This window comes from Hemicordylus capensis, chromosome 4, assembly GCF_027244095.1.
Source record: "Hemicordylus capensis ecotype Gifberg chromosome 4, rHemCap1.1.pri, whole genome shotgun sequence".
NCBI classification, from domain to species: Eukaryota; Metazoa; Chordata; class Lepidosauria; order Squamata; family Cordylidae; genus Hemicordylus; species Hemicordylus capensis.
This window is the reverse complement of record NC_069660.1, coordinates 110184744-110205332: the sequence shown is the minus strand read 5'-3', so window position 1 is coordinate 110205332 and position 20589 is coordinate 110184744. Positions and strand designations below refer to the sequence as shown.

At 43.3% G+C, this 20589-nt stretch overlaps 1 protein-coding gene across 2 annotated transcripts in view; it reads right to left on the bottom strand.

Annotated features, from left to right (window-relative positions):
* The window catches only part of TNNI3K (TNNI3 interacting kinase), a 292390-nt gene that overhangs the window by 26125 nt on the left and 245676 nt on the right, over window positions 1-20589 (bottom strand). Inside the window, exon 22 of one of the 2 annotated variants that reach the window (XM_053243152.1) lies at window positions 7007-7066. The exons of the other annotated variant lie outside the window; for it this stretch is intronic. Within the exon in view, the coding sequence (XP_053099127.1) occupies window positions 7007-7066 (60 nt within the window). The remainder of the gene's footprint in view (window positions 1-7006; window positions 7067-20589) is intronic. 2 annotated transcript variants of the gene reach the window in all.

Here is a 20589-nt window from a genome sequence, read left to right as displayed (position 1 = left end):
TCATATGTTCTAGAAACAGGGATGACATCCTTCTCATTGACTTTGATAACAGAATCATTTTAGTTATTATTGTAATCCTGTCAGTTAATCTACATCTCTGAAGTCATCCTATGTCAGCACCAATGAAAATGGTTCTTCCAAGTTTTGGAATTGCTGTGCAGTTGCATACAACGTGGAAGATAAACACATCTGGGTTGTTTAGGAGCCAGATTCTATCTAACACTACTGTTATATTGCTATGAGTTTTGGGCAATGGGGAACTTGATGCTACTATTGTTACCACACCAGGGTCATGTGCTGAATATATCATGAGAAAGCATCCTTACTTGTTGTCTTACAAATCATGGGAAAGCATCCCAACTTGTTTACCCTCCTGTTCGCTGAGCAGATAGTTGGGTTTTTTAAAATGGCTTTTCCTTACATAACTATGTTCTATATCAGAGGTTACAAACCTTGGATCCCCAGATGTTGTTGGAATACAACTCCTATCATCCCCAGAAACACAATGGCTGAAAAATTAGAATTGTCCCTCAACAGCATTTGGGGGCCCAACATTTGGGAATCTTTGTTTTAGATGGAGTTCCTGTTCAGAAAGGATAGAAAGAAAGAAACTGACCCACGATGACAGGGAGTGAGTCTTGACCTTTTCCTCCTCTCCCCAACCTGATCATCAAAGCAGAAAGGAAATAGTAAACTGGCACAATATCTAATTCATTTGCACCCAGTATCCTTCAGTAATTGCAATCCAGATTGAAAGAGTGATACAGACAGACGGTTCAGAGATATCCTGGAAACATATATTTATTTTTTATATCCTGAGAGCCGAAAGGAGCAAAGGGAAGTGCTCAAGCCTGATGCTTCCCTCCTCCCCATATTGTATAGAAAAAATATGTATCTGAAGGAGGCCAAAGTAGTGACAGTATGTGGTTACTGGATCCCATCTGTGGACACAAAGGATATGCCTGCCATACAAAACTGTCATGGTAATTTGTCATCTTGTGGTGACTTATCAGATCAACAAATAATGTGGGGTCAAAGAGATTCCCATGCTGATCTATGAATGTTCAGTTATTTCACTGAATAAAAGGTTTACAGCACTCATGCAGTCAAATGGGGAAATCACTGGCTAAAATTCACTACTCTGCATTCAGACAGATGGTCTGCCGTATACCAATGGAGGATTATTTTGTTTTGCTTGGGGAAAAAAATCTATGAATTAATAGGCAACAACATGGAGGGCAGGCTAGTATAATTGCTGGACAGTGAAGCTGTATTTGGAACTTTTCAGGTTTTCAGAAGCCAATATCAAATAGAACAGCGTTATTTTTCTGAAAGGAAAGATGAAGGGTATACTCATCCGTTCACATGACTGACCAAGATTCTGAAGATTAGCCTCCCTTCACATAGCATTTGCCTCTTTCAATGTTATTTTTGTGTGGCTTTGGCAGTGGATGTGAATGTGATGGCTTTTAGCTAGCTAAATATTGCATTTCTTTCTGTGACTTACACCAGCTCACGCCCAGATTTAATCTCATATGCACTGCTGCTGCCGATGTATCACAGTAGGTAGCTAGGTCTCCTGTGAGACAGCACAGTTACTTGTGATATACTGCTTTACTTTTCCAAAAAACAAAACAAAAAAGAAAGCCCTCTTAAAAAGGACTTCCACCTACACATAAAGTAACCTGCTGCATCTGGAGCTGAAAAATGAAATAGATGATAGGAGTCACTGCTTTGACCCTTCAGCTCAAGAGTGGTGATATACTTTGAAGAGAGGAGGGAACTTTTTCAACACACTCGCACAGCAGAGAAGTGTAATTCCAGAAACTGGTTTCTGAAATCAAACACGTCTCCTATTTTATCGGTTATCTTCCCTTGGCCAAAAGCCAAGAGGAACCAGGTATTTATTAGCCGTAGGCTGAAGTTAAATTCACCTGACTCGGCCGAATGCTTTAGAAAATATTTGTTTCTGTCCTTTCTCAACTTCCTTGAGAAATGTATTTTTTGACAAGACAGAACCTTGGGACCAAAGAAGGCTGGGGTTTGCCCAAACTAACCTCTGGAACCTGTGAATAAATGCAAGAGTTCATCCCTTGGATGTTGAAGGGAGCAATCACAATGGAAACTGCCCCTGGACTGGGGAGACCCGAGTTTAAATTCCCATTCAGCCATGATACTTCCTGGGTAACTCTGGGCCAGTCACTTCTCTCTCAGCCTAACCTACTTTACAGCGTTGTTGTGAGGAGAAACTTAAGCAGGTAGTACACCACTCGGCTCCTTGGAGGAAGAGCGGGATATAAAATGTGTGTGTGTGTGTGTGTGTGGAGAGAGAGAGAGCGCATTTCTATTTTGTTGACAATAGTAGCAACCTCTGAGCAAAGAGCAACTTCAGGAAGGCTGTTTTTTCCCCAGGACAATGGCCTGGGGGTATTACCACTCTCCCCCCTCAAAGTGTCTTTTCTCCCCGCCCCACTGCCATGCTTCAGCCTTGGATGTGTAAGTCCTGCTGTTGCACCAGTCCTTCCTACATTATTAAGGTAATGTGAGCCCTGAACCTAAGAGGAGATGTAATTTTAATACGGTCTCTTCCCACATTTTCTGGGGCTTCTCGTGTTACCCCAGCAGGAAGGAGTGGTGATGAAGCAGCTCCCATTCCACTGGCATAATGTAAGTAACCATTTTTAGAAAGGAGACATGGGCTGCTGTCCTGCCTTCCAACATTGGAAAAGGTTCTCAGTTCCTACTCCCACACAGTTAGAAATACTGCCCCACTGGACCACCCTGCAGAGTGAAAGGTAAAGCTGATTAAATGACTCCAGGAATTCTAATATTTGGTTTCATGCTCACTGTGTTCCTCCCAGTATGCTGAAAACAAAGCCATTAGGACAAAATATAGAGCCATGTACCTTAAAATGCAAACAGGAGATTGAAAGCTGTTTGTAAGCCCTAATGGGTAAAGTCTATCTTGTTAATGCCAATTAACTTATGTTAATCACATTATGTTAATTAAGCTCATTTAAGCAAGGACCTTTGCTGTGATCTGAGGGTTCGGCTCTTGCAAAACTGTTCTTGCAGATCTTAATTGCCTGCAACACTTGTAACCTCCATGCAGACATATACTCTTTGTACTATTTCAGGTTAAGAGAGTGAAAAGAAAAGAAAACTAGAAATCTAGTGTGAGGGTAGTAGTTGTTGTGATGTGGCTGGTTGCTCTTATTCTAGATGGAAACACTTTGCTAAGGAGAACTTTGAAATTAATGCCATGGCTCAGTTACCTGTTTTTCTGCATTGCCTCTTTCTCAGAAAGCATAGGAAGGATACTGACAATTGTTTTCTTCAGACAGCTGAAGATGAGATGAGAGAGGCATTCTTGCTAATGAGGTGCACACTTGTCATTTCACAATTGGCCATATGAACATAAGACACTTCCTTATCCTAAGTCAGATCACTGATCCATTACCTAGTATTATCTGCTCTGATTGGTGGTGATTCTCCAGATCTGAGGCAGGGGTTTTCTCCAGTCCTTAACATAGGAACATAGGAAGCTGTCTTATACTGACCATTGGTCCATCTAGCTCAGTATTGTCTACACAGACTGGCAGTGGCTTCTCAAAGGTCACAGGCAGGAGTCTCTCCCAGCCCTATCTTGGAGATGCCAGGGAGGGGACTTGGAATCTTCTGCTCTTCCCAGAGCATTCCCCATCCCCTGAGGGGAATATCTTACAGTGCTGCTCACACATGTATCCCATTCAAATGCAAACCAGGGTGGACCATGTTTAGCAAAGGAGACAATTCATGCTTGCTACCACAAGACCAGTTCTCCTCCCTGAGATCCTTCTACCAGAGATTCTTTTAAATTGCAGTTGTGAAGGACTTTCTTCATGAAAAGTATGTGCCATCAAACCACCTCTGAGCTATGGCCCGCTCCTCCTATGGCACCTGCCCAATTGTGGTATGGTGGGTCAAATATTGGATTTGAGATCTTTTAGCTGAGTTTGAACACCAATGGATGTGTTTCCCGCACTATTTAATATGTACAGAGAAATGGTTATGAGAAATGCATATTTGGAAGAATCTGCTATTGGAGTGAAAATTGGTGGTAGGAATATTAACAACCTTCGATATGCAGATGATATGACATTGCTTGCGGAAAGCAAGAAAGATCTAGAGCGGCTAATTTTAAAAATTAAAGATGAAAGTGAAAAATTTGGATTGCATTTTAACATCAAGAAAACAAAGATATTGATGACTGCAGAGAATACACAAGTCAGAGTGAAGATCAATAATGAGATAATTGAAGTAGTAAAGGAATTTATTTTTCTTGGCTTTAAAATCGATCAATGTGGTGACTACAGCCCTGAGATCAGAAGGTGTATAGCACTTGGAAGAACTGCAATGATCAGCATGAGCAAAATTTGGAAGAGCAAAGATATTAGTCTTCCAGTCAAATGCAGACTAGTCAATGCAATAATATTTCCAATAGCTACATATGGCTGTGAAACTTGGACTTTGAAGAAGGCAGATAGAAGAAGGATGGATGCTTTCAAAATGTGGTGTTGGAGGCGGCTGATGCATATCCCATGGACAGCGAGAATCACGAATACGGAAGTTTTAGATTGAGTTAAACCAATAATATCATTAGAAGCCAAGATTACTAAACAAAGACTGACATATTTTGGTCATGTCATGCAAGTTGATTCACTCGAAAAGACAATTATGCTGGGAATCAGCGGAAGAAGGAGACGGGGACGGCCTTGTACTCGGTGGCTGGATATTATTAAAAATGACACCGGAATGACCATGGTGGAATTAAAGGAAGCTGTACGAGATAGGATGGCATGGAGTGCATTGATCCACAGAGTGACTGAGAGTCGGACACGACTGAACGGATAAGAAGAAGAAGGATGTGGAGATATGTTAGGGTTACAGATGTAAAATATCTGGAAATTTTGAAGTCATGAAGAAAACTTATTTTTCCCATTCCTGCCCCCTCCAGGAAAAAAACACACACCGAAATTTTGGGGAGAATTGAGATATGTGCAATACTTTTTTCCTAGTGCCCTTTATGGGTCTAAACTCACATTATTTCTTTAGGAGCATTTATTATGTATAACCTGCTTTGCTCATAACATTCATCAGGTTTGTTATATTACACTTCGAAGTACTGTATCACTATCGGCAACTTCTACTTCTTCTGATGCTTATGGCTTATGAAAACTGGATTGCCTGTATTGAAACAAATCTTTTCACATGTTCCTTAATTTCTTGATCTGGTGTATTTCCAACATAGACCAGTTTATTTCACATGCAGTAGAAGACAACCACAGGGCTCTGTGGTCACCAGGTGTCGACACTGAGTCGACGGCACACTTTACCTTAAGAAGATAGAATAATCTAAAGCAAGTAAGAAGCTTGGGAGAGTTCAGGCCAGAACATCTTTCCTTATATAGATATATCTGAACACCTTTTCTTAAATATATTATTCATAATTCCAAAAGAAAATATTTTATGAGCCATTTCCCCCAATTTTCCCAACTTTTCATAAAAAACAAAGAAGTCAATCAGAATCCCCCACCACCACACACAAAAAAATGCCTTTTCCCAAATTTTCCTGGTTTTTTGCTGGGCCTTCACATCTGTAGTTAGTGTTTCTTTTCATTTCATGGCTCTTGTAGGTAGCATCATAGAGGTGTTGCCTATGATGTATACAGTCATTACCATTATTGTGTCTGGTAAACAGTAGGGGTGTGCACAACCCTGTGCAACCCCGAACTGGACTCAAACTGGACTGGGCCAGTTTGGTTCTGCACCCCCTCACCCCCCCCCCCCGTTCAGTTCGAGGGGTTTGCGATCATTTATTTTATTTTATTCTGGGTTTTTGTACTTATCCCCTCTAGGGGGCTTCTCTGAAGCCACGGCGGGGGTGTGTGTCTCTGGAGGTCCTCCCCCGGCCTCCATTATGCAGCAAATCACCCTGTTCAGGTGGTCTTCGGCCTGTTCTGGGCCTCACTTCCATCGCAGTGACCATTTTGGCCCAGGCCATGCAGAGGCCCATTGGGCATGTGTGGTGACCTCCAAAATGGTCGCCGTGATGGGGGTAAGGCCTGGAACAGGCTGAAGACCACCCAAACAGGGCAATTTGCTGCATAATGGAGGCTGGCGGTGGGAGGGGGAACTTCCATAATCCCCCTGCAGCCTCAGAGAAGTCCCCTGGAAACGGTGTGTGCCAAAATATTTTTAAAAAAATAGATCATAACCCCCCTCCCCAATGGCTGGGTGTGTGTGTTTGTTTTGATATTGGACCATCGAACTGAACCTGTTTACACATCCCCAGTGAACAAGTTATGTAGGTTTCTGTAATGCTTCAAAAACCTACAAAGCTTCTTTGACCAGAGGCAAGAGAAGGAACAACAGAATGAATGCACACTGCCACTTTCATACTACCTTCTGCTCTTAAAAACAATGATCTGTCTCCAGCCATGGAAAACTCCTGACCTCAGGCTCCATTCATGATAGGGTAGCCTTTGTTCCAGTTTGAAATGATGGTTACTGGTCCAGTCTGAAATTATGTTTTGTGGATGCTATATACAGGTAAAATGCCAATGTGAACACACCAGTAAGCCTGCTCTCCAGAATATAGCATTTGTTTTCAGGGGGAAATGCCCAATGTTCTGGTCTTTCCCTCTACAGACACATGCTGTATACATGGACAGTAATTTAAAGGGGCTGTGGTTTAAAAGTATGTCAATGCAGAGGCGAAGCTTATTAGCTCATTTGTGTCAGGTACAGGACCCAAGGTTTTAATAATGGCAAACCGGTTCTGATGCAGAGTTTGTCTCTCCCACACATCTAATAGTTTAGATTATAGCTGGGCAATTCATCTCTAAAAATGAGGAGGTTTATCTTGCAAAATGATGGATTTTTCCTATGTAAGCAACCAGCCAACTTTCATTGTGTTTAGAACTATGCATCCACATTTCTTAGCTGCTGCAGCTTATTTTGTTACCTCAATATTGCACAGGCATTCTTCTAAATTGGAAACCACTTCAGAAAATTCAGGTCTTCCCTGAAAATACAATATAAAATATAAGGGTAATTAAAAATAAGTACATTTTGGTTGGAAACAGAAAAGAAAACTTTTTTCCCTTTTACATGTAGCATATTCTAACAATTTCTAAAATATAGTGGCCAACATTTTGACAGCCAAGGGCTGCACGACCCTAAGGGACATATTTTCAGGTGGTGACCCTCAGGGACATATTTTCACTTATGTGGGAAAGAGAGATCAGGAAAACTGTCCCATCTTGTGCAATAGACACTGTTGGACTTCAGAAAGCTCTGTAAGCAGGGATGCTTCTTATGGTGTGCAGATGTATGCTTTGTCAGGATGCTGACCACTGGAAACAATAGTTTGCAAACACTGTTGGCACTGGGTGAGCTGTGTTGTATGTTTTCTTACCATTCCAGTTTTCTTTGGCTCTTCCTCATGTCCCACCATTCCCTAAAAAGCCTTAAAATAACCTCATCAGAATGATGAAATGATATTTTCATATCTTAGAGAATGAATATCTTAAAGAAATCTGGTGCAACGAATGAGCTTTCACCTTCTTGTAAAATTTTAAGGTACACACACCATCCATCAGAGAAGTAGTCCCTAACACCAATCATGTGACTGAACCATTTAGGCAGGGCAAGGTAAGGAATCTTCCCTTTCAACCTTGTAGCTCACACTACGTCTAGTTATTTTTCAGGAGCTTATTGATTTTACATTCTGTTACAATATACATAGGTCTGTGTATGAGATATGTATGCCTACCTCTTGCCTAGACTAGACCACAGACGACATTCACCTCTCCATTTGGAACAATGCAGAAATGGGCTGGAAAACAGTGAGGCGGGTCTCACGATCAGTGAGACCTGCTTTCACTGAAACTGCGGGGAGAGAGGGCTAAGCCAGGCAGCCGCCTCCCCTTGCCTAATAGTAGTTACGCCCCTGGTGGGAGCTTCTCTGCTCATGCTGCTGTTTTGGCATAAGCACTGCTGATGCTGTGGCACTGGAGTGTAGCTCCTCTCTGGTGTAGTGTTGTATAAACAAAGTCCCACAACAGGGTGCCACTTTGAGATATTGGCATCCAATTGCATAATTGTGTTTTTCACCTTTACACTGGAACATACACTGTTACTCTGGCAGAACAGTGTCAGTGGCACTTATGCAAATGCAGCAGTGTGGGCAGGAGGAGCTCTAGCCTGCATTATTTTGTAAAGAGCAGTGGTACATATGCTGGTAACCTCCAGACTTGACTATTGCAATGTGCTCTATGCTGCCTTTGTAAATAGTCCAGAAACTGCAGTTGGTAAAAAATGCAGCAGCTGGGTTGGTCTCCGGTTCATCTTGGAGAGACCATATTGTGCTATACTAAAAGAGCTATATTGGCTACTGATACGTATCCGGGCAAAATACAAGGTGCTAGTTATAACCTATAAAGCCCTAAACAACTTAGGCCCTGGTTATTTAAGAAAACGTCTTTTTCACCATGACCCCCTCCGCCCTTTGAGCTCATTTGCTGATTTTCACCTGCAGTTGCCACCAGCTCGTCTGGTGGCTACTCAGGGACGGGCCTTCTCTTTTGCTGCTCCAAGGCTTTGGAATGTCTTCCCTGCTGAAACAAGAGCCTTCCCATCTCTGATAACTTTTAAGAAGGCAGTTAAGACACATTTGTTCACCCAGGCTTTTAATTAGACTTACAGTTTTTAACATTGTGTTAGATTTTGAATTATTTTAATGTTTTTGTGTTTTAATTTTGTTTTAAACTGTACTGTTTTATTGTAAACCATTGGGAAGTGCTCTCTGAAATATCACACAGATTTTGGGGTAAATCTGACTAATATGTTATGCACACTAGGGATGTGCAAGCTGGCTTGAGCTCTAACCAGCCTGGGCCTGGTTCAGCTCGAGGTCAAGCTGAACCCCCTGGGGCGGATCAGGGCTGGTTCAGGGCCAGTTCATGGTTTAAAAAAAAAGTAGGACTTACTGCCACTCAAGGGTTTGTGGCCCCGGGGGATGCTGCTGCAGCTGTCAGGGTCTCCAGCAGCTTCACCACCCCCCCAATGGCCCCCCTTGTCACCCAGCCATGCTAATAGTCAGCATGCATGTGCTGTGGCCTCCAAAATGGCTAGTATGCACTCTCAAAGGGCCGAAAGGGCCCCCAAACTGGCCGAACCAACCCTTCGGAGACCAGGGGAGGCTGGTGGGGGAGGGGAGGCCACTGGAAACTCCCCATGGCTACAGCAGCACCCTGCCCCCAGGGCCACCAAACCTCTTGGCAGTGGTAAGTTCTACTTAGACTTTTTTTTTTAAAAAAAAAATTACAGCCCCCACGCCCCCACCCCTTGAGACAGACCTGAACCGGTTCTGACTCAAGCTGAACCGGGCCTGGCTCACCCATGCACAAAACCAAACTGGACCCAGTTCAGCTTGAGTCTGGTTCGATTCAAGCCAAATCAGGTTTTCTAATTTGGTGCACATCCCTAACGCACACCCACCCTCTCAAAGCAAAGTTGTGGTAAAGTGGCTGTCTGAAAAAGCTTCAGGGAAATCAAACATTAACCATACAATTTCAAGCTGAATTCCCGGTTATAAACCAGTTTTGGTTCATAAGCAGGATTTGATTGGGTTCATAACCAGGAATCTTTGGTTTTGAAATGGTTTTCCAGCAATTTGATTCCAGTTTCTGTTCAAGACAAGTGAGAGATTTATCACAACTTCACATATGCACTGACAGTAATTAGTCTGAACTATCTGTGCTCTCCAGAAAAAGATAGCTCTAAGATATAGTTCAATAAAAATATCAACTCAGTGTGCACATGTATGAAAAGGGAATTATTAGGAAAGGGGTTGAAAATAAAAACCACTATCATAATACCTTTCTAAATCTATGTTGTATCATAATTTGTAATACTGTATACTAGCTATGGGCAAGCCTGCTCACCGCATTCCCCAATCCTGCGTCAGATTGATTTAAAAAATTCTTCCCCAAATCAGGAAGTAACTCAGCTTATTTCTGAGCCAAAGTGAATTTCTTTCTTGACCTTCCAAGCCTTGTTCCAGCCATCCAGTCTTCAAACTCAGCCAAATCTGGCAAACCCTGCCTCCAACCCCCAAATTCCAGCCTCCAAACCCTTCCCTCTCCCCTTCTGCTCCATTTACCAGGCTACAACGGTTGTCTGTCTCATGTTCTCGTGGTGGCAAAGCACCAAGCCCCAGAAAGAAGAAAAGAAGGGAAGATCTCCTACCTCCCATCTTTGATATTTGGTGTACTGCTATACAGCAGCATGTCAAGTAACCCCCTGGGAAATGTTGTTTTCCCAGGGACTACTGCAATATCACTGCTGTAGCAGATATTACAGGCCCCTTAAATTTATGCTTTTGAGACCAGAAGTACAAGTCTGGTTACATCACTACTGTGTCCAGTTATGGTCACCCCATCTCAAAAAGGATATTGTAGAGCTAGAAAAATGAAGAAAAGGGTAGTCAAGATGATCAAAGTGTTGGAACACTTGCACATGAAGAAAGGTTAAAGTTTAGTTTAGGAAAAAAGACAACTAATGGTTGTATGAAAGAGTTATTAAATTATGTATAGTGTTGAAAAAGTAGATATGCAGAAACTTTTCTCCCTCATGACAAGAGAAGTTAATTTAATTTAATTTATCATACATACATACATACATACATACATATCCCACTCTTCCTCCAAGGAGCCCAGAGTGGTGTACTACTACTACAAAATGGGTATGTTTATTCTCACAACAACCCTGTGAGGTAGGGTAGGCTGAGAGTCACTAAGCTGGTCAGCCAGTGAAATAGTATTCTCGAAAGACAAAAGGAAGTACTTCTTCATAAAAAGTATAGTTAACAGATAAAATTCTCTGCCACAAGAATTGTTGATTGCCTTTGAATATCAGATACTGGGAGTAAATAAAGGGGGTGACTGCCTGCCTTCCTTGATATTCCACTGGCCATTTGGGGGGAAAGAAGCAAAAATGTGGACCTTTGCTGCACCCTTGGTCTTATCCAGCCGAGCTCTACTCTTGTTCTTACTAAACATATTTGTCCAATGGCTGTTCTGTAGTATGCTGTGAGTTTATGTCAGGTGTTTCTTTTACCTAATAAATAAGAGTTTGTTATGTACATTACAACTTTACAAACATTTCTAAACAAAAAAATACACTTTATGCCCATTGATCTTGATGGAGTTTTAGTGCATATATAATTTACTTGATATGGCTACTGGGTATAGCTACTTTTTGAGCTCCTGAATCTTCCTCCCCACCCCCCTGCTAAAAACATAATGAGCCATTTTTGATTTGCAAACATTGCAAATATATGTAACATTTAATAGTCAGCTGACATGATATGCGTCAAATACATGGTTAATCTCAGAATGAGAAATTTGGTTGGTACCTTTCTAAAATCTTGTCTTTTTCATATCTATTTAATTGTTCATTTGTTATAACAGAAAATAAAAATGAAATATTGCAGACTTATGCTTCCACCCTGTAGAATTTGCCATCTGACTTTTTTTAAAGCATCATTTTTTTAATATGACGTGATCACTGCTTAATTTACTTCATTGTTGAACTGCAATTAAGCTATAATAATAAAAATGCCAGTGCTGATATATATATATATCTGTATGTGTGTGTGTGTATATATATATATGCCCTTTATTTTTCCCTTTTAGGTGCGTTGCTCATTCTGCTTGCTATGATGACTCACTTAATAGCAACATGCCCCTCTTCATGCGTGGTATGCTCTGAAGACATTACTCTGTGTCAAGGATTAACATATATACTAGGTAACTAAGTAAGACACTTAAAGGGAACTGATATTTATTCTATACTGTAAGCTCACTCTGCACAGCTGTAATTGTATCGACTGCTTCTTGTGCCTGCTGCTGAGAGGTAAACTTTCAGAGAGCTAGCCTTTCACATTTTGACTGGAGAGTGATAGCATTGTTTCATTTCTCTTTGCCTAGAGGCCTTATCCAAACTATTCCGAGGCCTCCAGAGGTAATTGAAAACCTTTGTTACTGAGAACAGAGTCATTTCACTCAGCCAAACGCTTTAAGGAAAACAAAATAGATCATTTTAATAAGTTTTGTCCACATTTTGTGCAAAGTTCAAGCTGTCCACTGACTGAATGAGCTATCAATTGCCTTATAACCCTGCCAAGGAATCTTTCAGCATTGGCAAGATTAAGTGATGTACCAATGATACAGATTAGTATCATAAAGTGCATTATAATTCTGAAAGAATGCAGAGTTTTTTCCCCTCTTGGTGCCAAATGAGCTGTGGAAATGCTAACCAGATACAGTGGCTGTGTTCATTACATATTTCTTGCTTAAGTCAACAATTTAATAAGACACCTGATTAACAAATTTAAAGCAGAGTGTGGCTTACATGCTGATTCTTAGGGAGAGCAAATCTGCTTACTGGAGTCAGCAGAAAATAGTTGTTAAATAATTTTCTGCCAATAGTTGTTAAAATAATAGATAATGACCCACAGAATTAATAATAATTTCCATTGGATGCTTTGCCATGCAATTCCCCCTTTGCATATGAAAATGCATGAGTTGATCCAAATCTGATGCTGAATGTAAACTCAATGGGTGGCATCCAAACTTTTTGGTGCAGTGATGCATCGTTGTTGGAAGTACCTCCCACTTGCAGGAGGAGAGTTACACTCATGTATGGAGTTTGCTGGTCAATGACCGAATAAACTTATATCTCATGTATGGATTCCTTTCACTCGTGGAAGGACCTGCTGTATGAGAACAATTCTACTTCAGTGAGAATGAGTTCCTAGGATGGTGCTCCTCTGCACTAAATGTAGGGATGCTGCCAAATAGCTTCTGGAAATTGTTGATAATCTCTTATTGTATAAACACACTTGCCACATGGGTCAACCCATCTGTAGAGTTAGGACACCAACAATAAATGGCCTGGACATCTGCACTCTCATACACATGAAGCAATTTGTGTCCATTTGAATCAATTTGTGTGGTAAATGTGGTAATAGACTATGGAGCATGCATTCAACATTTACATGGGCAAGCATTTTACATTTAATGTGAGGCTAATTTGGCTGTGAGGATGGTAAGGGCTCAATGATTTCAAACTCTAATCAAAATCAATACAAATTAAGCTCCCACTTTGTACTATGAATTCCTTGGCTTTGAAACTGATTTACATGGAAGAACTGGTGACATTTTAATAAAACCACATTGTAATTGAAAGCTGTGTGATAGTCAATGGTTTCCAGGGAATAACATCAGTGTTTTTGTGCAGGCTGTTCAACACTCATAAGTTCTCATTCAGGACGGTGTGTCAATGGTAGCCCAAGCAATCTTGGAACTATTCTATTTCATTTCAACTGGTCATACCATGAAATATGTAAAGCCTAATGTTTTCTTAGTTTCACTTGGTTATGCTTTGGAGGATCAAGATTGCTTAATAAATTCTAGGGAAAGTTCCTGAATGCTCATAGGAATCATTTTAGTAAGTCAGAACCAAACTTCTAGGGGCCATTTTGTAATAAAATCTGACACTAGGCCATTGTGATATTTTTCAGGACTGAGCAAATGGAGTCATTGCAGGAACAGGATTAGATAGATATTTGTAAAATTAAACTAAACAATTGCAGGAGACAGGCTACTACATGCAGAAATATGAAATTTACCTAGGACTGGTTCACACAATTAAGAGAATCTTCAGACATCATAGAGTTCTTGATTCCTGCGGTTCATGTTCTCCCAATTTCTGGTCATATGAACTCAGGAAAAATCAGTGATGTTCTGACATTTACCCAGGACCGACACCTGACATATACCTGGGATTAACAGCCAGAGTTCAGACGTATGATTCATGATCCCAGGTAGATGTTGGATTGACAACCCAACATTGCTGGGTTTTTCTGGGTTTACATAACAACCAGAAATCAGGAGTGCATGTGCAACAGGTACCACCCTGTGCTTTAACAGTTACAGGAGATTCTTTTAATGATGTGAATTGGCCCTTAGGACAACCATTGCAAGATCAAAGGCACAGTTCAAACTATAAACCAGAGGAAGGACTAGGTAGCCAGGCTGAAGGGGAGATGTGTCAAAAGATGGAATACGTAAAATTAGGGAAAGAAGTAGGAATATCAGCACTAGGCTAGAATCAAGCAATGTAAGCCTGGGATAGGAATTCATGAAATAAGATGTGTCAAAGGTTCACATAGCAACAAAGAACCTAGGAGAGCATCTGTAAGGCACTGAAATTTTGAACTGGAGACTCTGGTAGCAGGGCTCAGATATCTCATTCTCTGCACCAACAAGACAGCTCTGAGGGAGAAAGCTGACTTGAGCTTTGCTGCTCCACATTCAACCTCTGGTTAAAGGAGAGGGGAGCTCCTCCCTGCTGTTCAGCCATAGAGGCTGTTCCCAGCAAATTCCATGGCCAGACTGTGGGCAAACCATCAGCACGTCAGCAGAGCAGCCATGATTGGCCACAATCTTGAAAGGGGCATGCCGAGTGCAATTATTATTTCTGCTGGGAAGCCCAGCAGAGAGGGAAAGGGAGAGTCCATCCATCTCTCACCAAGTGCTGCCTGGAGTGAGAGACCAGGTGAGTGCTGGGGTTCCTTCTGCTGTTGCCTGCCTGCTTTTGCTTCCCCTGTGGGCCTGCAGCCTCAGGTTAACATCTGTGGGAAGTGGGGGCAGGATTGGGACCAGCCCCTGAGTGACTCAGCTGTTCCTCAGGTCACCTGCTGTTTTGGGCTTTATAGGAAAGTTCCTTGTGGCAGTGGGGTCACCACCAAAGGGGTGACACCAAAGGGGGGTCACCCCTTTGGGGGAGCCACTTTGGGAGAGAATGAGGGTGAGGGCCAGAGGGCTTCCGTTTAATAAGTTTTAAGCTGTTTTAGACTTGGGTTGAAGTTGCTATAATGTGTTTGGGTTCATCTGGAGATGGGGGTACAGGGGGCACCTTCGTTTACTATGGGGCAGCTATCCCAGTGGTGGTGGGGAATAGAAGAAGTAACGTTGGCAGGTCAGTGGGCCGTTCCAGGGGAAGGGTAGTCAGAAATTTAATGGCTGTCTCCCCTTCTGGCTGTCCTGCCAGCTCTTTGACCTCGGGGAGCACTGCCAACAACCCACACAGCTTTCCCCTGCTCCTCTGTAATGCCAAGTCGGTCCAAAATAAATCTGAACTCATCCATGATTTGATCATGGATGGAGGGGCCGACCTGGTATATATTACTGAGACTTGGTTGGAGGAGGCTAGTGGTTCGGTTTGGTCCCAGCTTCTTCCTCCAGGATATTCTGTAGTGGAGCAGGTGAGGGGATGTGGGTGGGGAGGTGGGGTGGCTGTGGTCTATAAGGATAACATCTCCCTTACCAGGGTCCCTGTCAGGGTATCTGACTATATTGAATGTGTGTACTTGAGTTTGAGGACCAGGGATAGATTGGGACTTCTGTTGGTGTACCGATCGCCCCGCTGCCTAGCGGGATCCCTTACTGAGCTCATGGACTTGATTGCGGAACTCACGTTGGAATCTCCCAGACTCTTGGTGCTGGGGGACTTCAATGTTCATTTCAGGACCAATCTGTCTGGGGTAGTATGGGAGTTCATAGCGGCCATGACAACTATGGGCCTATCCCAAGTGGTCTCTGGACCAACGCATATTGTCACACGCTTGATTTGGTATTTTACTCAAATCAGGGTGGTGTTCTGTGGGTGGGGACTCCTGTGATTTCCCCATTGTCATGGATGGACCACCACCTGGTTAAGGTTGTACTTACAACCACTTCCCACCTCTGCAGGGGTGAGGGGCATATTAGAATGGTCCGCCCGAAGAGGTTATTGGATCCACTAAGATTCCAAGAAGCCTTGGAGGGATTTAATGTTGGCTTTGCTGGTGATCCTGTTGATGCCCTGGTTGAGAATTGGAATAACTTGCTTACCAGGGAAGTAGACACAATTGCTCCCAAGCGTCCCCTCCGACCCGCTTCAAATTTGGCCCCTTGGTATATGGAAGATCTACGGGGGCTGAAGCGGCAAGGTAGGCAACTGGAGCGCAAGTGGAGGAAGACTCGACTTGAATCTGACAGATTGCGACATAGAGCACATTTAAAGAACTATGCTCAGGCAATACGTGCGGCAAAGAGGCGGTTCTTTTCTGCCCATATTGCATCTGGAATTGACATCCGGCGGAGTTGTTCTGGGTTGTGAGAGAATTAGTATCTGCCCCCGCTCCCTTGAATCAGAATTTGGAGTCATCAGTTACCCGCTGTGATGTGTTTAAAGAGTTTTTCACAGATAAAATCTCTCGGATTCGGGCCGACCTAGATGGAGACTCAACAATTAATTTGTTGTCTGAGCTGGAGGTGCTCAACAACTCCTCTTATGTCATTCGATTGGATCAGTTTCAGTTTGTGACTCTTGAGGATGTGAGCAAGTTGCTTGGAGCGGTGAGGCCTACCACTTGTTCTCTTGACCCTTGTCCAACATGGCTTATTCGATCTAGCAGGGAGGTTGTTGTAAACAGCCTGGTGGAAATCATAAATGCTTCTCTGAGGGAGGGCAGGATGCCTCCTTGTCTTGACCATAGTATTGACCATGGTATCCTTCTGGAATGTCTGAGGGGATTGGAAGTGAAAGGCACTGTTTTACAGTGGTTCTGCTCCTACCTCTCAAACAGATTCCAGATGGTGTCAATTGGAGACTGTTGCTCTTCAAAATCTGAGCGTCCCTCAAGGCTCCATACTTTCTCCAATGCTTTTTAACATCTACATGAAACTGCTGGGAGAGATCATCAGGGGATTTGGAGCTGGGTGTTACCAGTATGCTAATGACACCCAGATCTACTTCTCCATGTCAACTTCTTCAGGAGCTAGCATATCCTCCCAATGCCTGCCTGGAAGCAGTAATGGGCTGGATGAGGGAGAATAAACTGAAGCTGAATCCAGATAAGATGGAGGTACTTATTGTGTGGGGTCAAAACTCTAGAGATGATTTTGATCTGCCTGTTCTAGATGGGGTCACACTTCCCCAAAAGGAACAGGTTTGCAGTCTGGGAGTACTTCTGGATTCACACCTCTCCCTGGTTTCTCAGGTTGAGGCGGTGGCCAGGGGTGCTTTCTATCAGCTTCGGCTGATACACCAGCTGTGCCCGTTTCTCAAGATCAATGACCTCAAAACAGTGGTACATCTGTTGGTGACCTCCAGACTTGACTTTTGTAATGCGCTCTACATGGGTCTGCCTTTGTAAGTAGTCTGGAAACTTCAGTTGGTACAGAACACCGCAGCCAGGTTGGTCTCTGGGTCATCTCGGAGAGACCATGTTACTCCTTTACTGATGGAGTTATACTGGCTGCCAATAGGTTCCAGGGCAAAATACAAAGTGCTAGTTATAACTTACAAAGCCCTAAATGGCTTAGGCCCTGGATATCTAAGAGAGCGTCTTCTTCATTATGAGCCCCACTGCCCATTGAGGTCATCTGAGGAGGTCCGTCTCCAGTTACCATCAACTCGTTGGGTGGCTACACAGAGACGGGCCTTCTTGGTTGCTACCTCGAGATTGTGGAATGTGCTCCCTGATGAGATACGATCCTCCCCATCTCTGGCAATTTTCAAAAAACACCTGAAAACCTGTCTTTTCGCCCAAGGTTTCTCAGCTTCCTAAATTTTGGGGATTTTAATATCTGGTTTATTTTAAAATTAAAAACCTGATTTTGGGATTTTAATCACTGTAATTGTTTAATTGTTTTAAAATGCTTTTAAATTGTTAATTGTTATATTGTGTTAAATTTGTTTTAGCTCTTTACTGTTTTAGTGGTTTGTTTTAATTGTAAACTGCCCTGAGCCATTTTGGAAGGGCAGTATAGAAATCAAATCAAATCAAATCAAAATAATAAATTATGTATTTTTGGAGTGGTCCACCCATCCTAAGCATGGAAAGGGCATTTAAATCCCTTTAAATGCCATGCCATGCCAGTGCTTCTTCAGACAGCGATGACACTGCTATCCTCCTAAGAGCCCTGCACCAAAATAGTCCTGCATAGAGCAACCAAATGTTGCTCTCGAAATAGAGCCCCAGTGGCCTGACACATGAGAGAGCTGTCCATGGGAGAATTGAGTTGTTTTGTCATCAGGCATCATTAAAGATCTTACATGACACCCTGGTTCCTGAATATGTTCCTTCTCATGAGTTGTGAGGGGGCATCCCCATGGCCTGGCACTCTCTTGAGCAAACACGGTCCACCCTGAGTCAGCATCCATCATTATCACACATGTCAAATCACTCCTGTCACTGGAACAACGCTGCTCCTGCTGCCTGGCCCTGCTCATAGGTAAGCTTAGGGAGTGCAAACTTCCCCAAATAGGAAGGGGTTGGGCCCCCGTTCCCCAACCTTTCTGTTAAAAAACTGGAAATTGGCTGCTCAAAAATCCCTGGTTTGTTCTGCCTTTTAAACCTGACCTCACACACACCCCAGCCATATGTTCCTGTCCTGGCGCTGTGATGGGGTACCCTGCTTATGTTGCCACCTAGAGTGTTGTGCTTGTGGAACTACATTGTCACTTTATCCTCAGGGAGCAAGGCACTTTAGTGCCTGCCCCATCATCCCATCCCCATTCCCTCCTGCTTGCCAGGAGGAGGGAGCAAGGCACAGGGTGTGGAGCAGGAATGCCCCATGTGGCTTTGCTGCTTGACAGGTTGACAAGCTTGGGATGGGATGTGACAGCGTTCCTGTTGCTGGGCTACTGCATTGCTGGATAGGTGACAGGATGGGTGGGGCTGGTTTTTGGAGAGGCGGCCAGCAAGAAGCACCGCAGACATGGAGCAGGTATGATCCTGGGTGGGTCTGCACCACCATCTCTATAATTGCAGTTTCAAAAACATAATGAAACTGTAGTTATGGCAGTGTCCCAGTTCAGATGTAACACTTCAGTGGCCAAACTGGAGGTCTTGGTGATGAACCTTTGTGCAAACCGAAGTTTCAAGTTGGAGTTCGGCAAGCCAAACCACAAGTCGCTTTCTCTCAAAACCGCAGTTGCATGAATTCGGATGTAATGGAGTTCCAACTACTGCCCCGTTTAACTCTGGTTTCATGTTACATGTTAATTTGGTCATCGTCTCAAACTCACGGAACCCTGAATAATCTAGGCATATATAGCCCCGGAAACTGTTAGCTAGATATCACCAAGTACTTTCTGTTAATTTCTTAAAGGGCAGGTCAAAGACTGAAGACAATCAGCAAATAAGCAAAGTTGCTCCAGTGTTGCTGGATGCTGCTAAGTTTGTGCATACTGTTAAATGCAAGCAAGATTAGAGAGGCTTTCCATATATGGGTCATGCTTCCAATGAGAAATATACACACTTCACTAAAAACAAGAAATTATTGAATGTAAGAGGTTGATTTCTTGAGTAATTTGCCTGTAACCAGTACATAGGAAGCTGCCATACACTGAGTCAGACCATTGATCCATCTAGCTCAGTATTGTCTTCACAGACTGGCAGAGGCTTCTCCAAGGTTGCAGGCAGGAATCTCTCTCAGCCCTATCCTGGAGAAGCCAAGGAGGAAACTTGAAATCTTCTGCTCTTCCCAGAGCGGTGGCTCCATCCCCTGAGGGGAATATCTTACAGTAATTGGTAATGTGTTACATGCAAGTTTTAATAAATAAAATTCTGATTAAACCAATATCCACCTGACCATAAACATTTGTGCTGGGATGTATATGAGGCGCAGGTAGCCTTGTTAAATTCTGCACATATTTTTGTGATGCTCATGTTAAGCACTTACAGAGGTCTTTCTCATGGCCCAGATAGAGTGGGTCATGAGAAGCACTGGGATCAGTCCCCATCCCAGTGCTCCTCAGCTGGGTAGCCCAGGTTAGAAAGTTAGAGTCGGGCAGAAGGAGTGCTTGGCAGCAGGGAAATCCACCAATGCCCAGCGCTCCTCACAGGAGGACCCATCCTGGATTTCCCCCTCACCCTCGCTGCTCCTGTAGAAATGCAGGAGGACCCAGCCTACATTCCCCCCCCCCTCACTGCTCCTGCACCACTCGTGTGCCAGTTGTGTGGACATGTGGCCCTGCAGAGCCCAGGAGCAGCTCCAATCATCGGGGAGGGGGAGCAGGCAGGTTTCTGCCTTCTCCCCAGCCCTCCCTGACCTCAGTGCTTTTGCTCACGTGAATGACCCTAGGAACATAGGAAGCTGCCATATACTGAGTCAGAGCATTGATCCATCTAGCTCAGTATTGTCTGCACAGACTGGCATTGGCTTCTCCAAGCTTGCAGGCAGGAATCTCTCTCAGCCCTATCTTGGAGATCCTAGGGAGGGAACTTAGAACCTAGATGCTTTTCCAAGAGCAGCTCCATCCCCTAAGGGGAATATCTTACAGTGCTCACACACAGGTCTCCCATTCATATGCAACCAGGGTGGACTCTGCTTAGCTAAGGAGACAAGTCATGCTTGCTACCACAAGACCAGATCTCCTCTGGTGCAGGTACAACTATTCACATACTACGCTGAATGCAGGTACAAC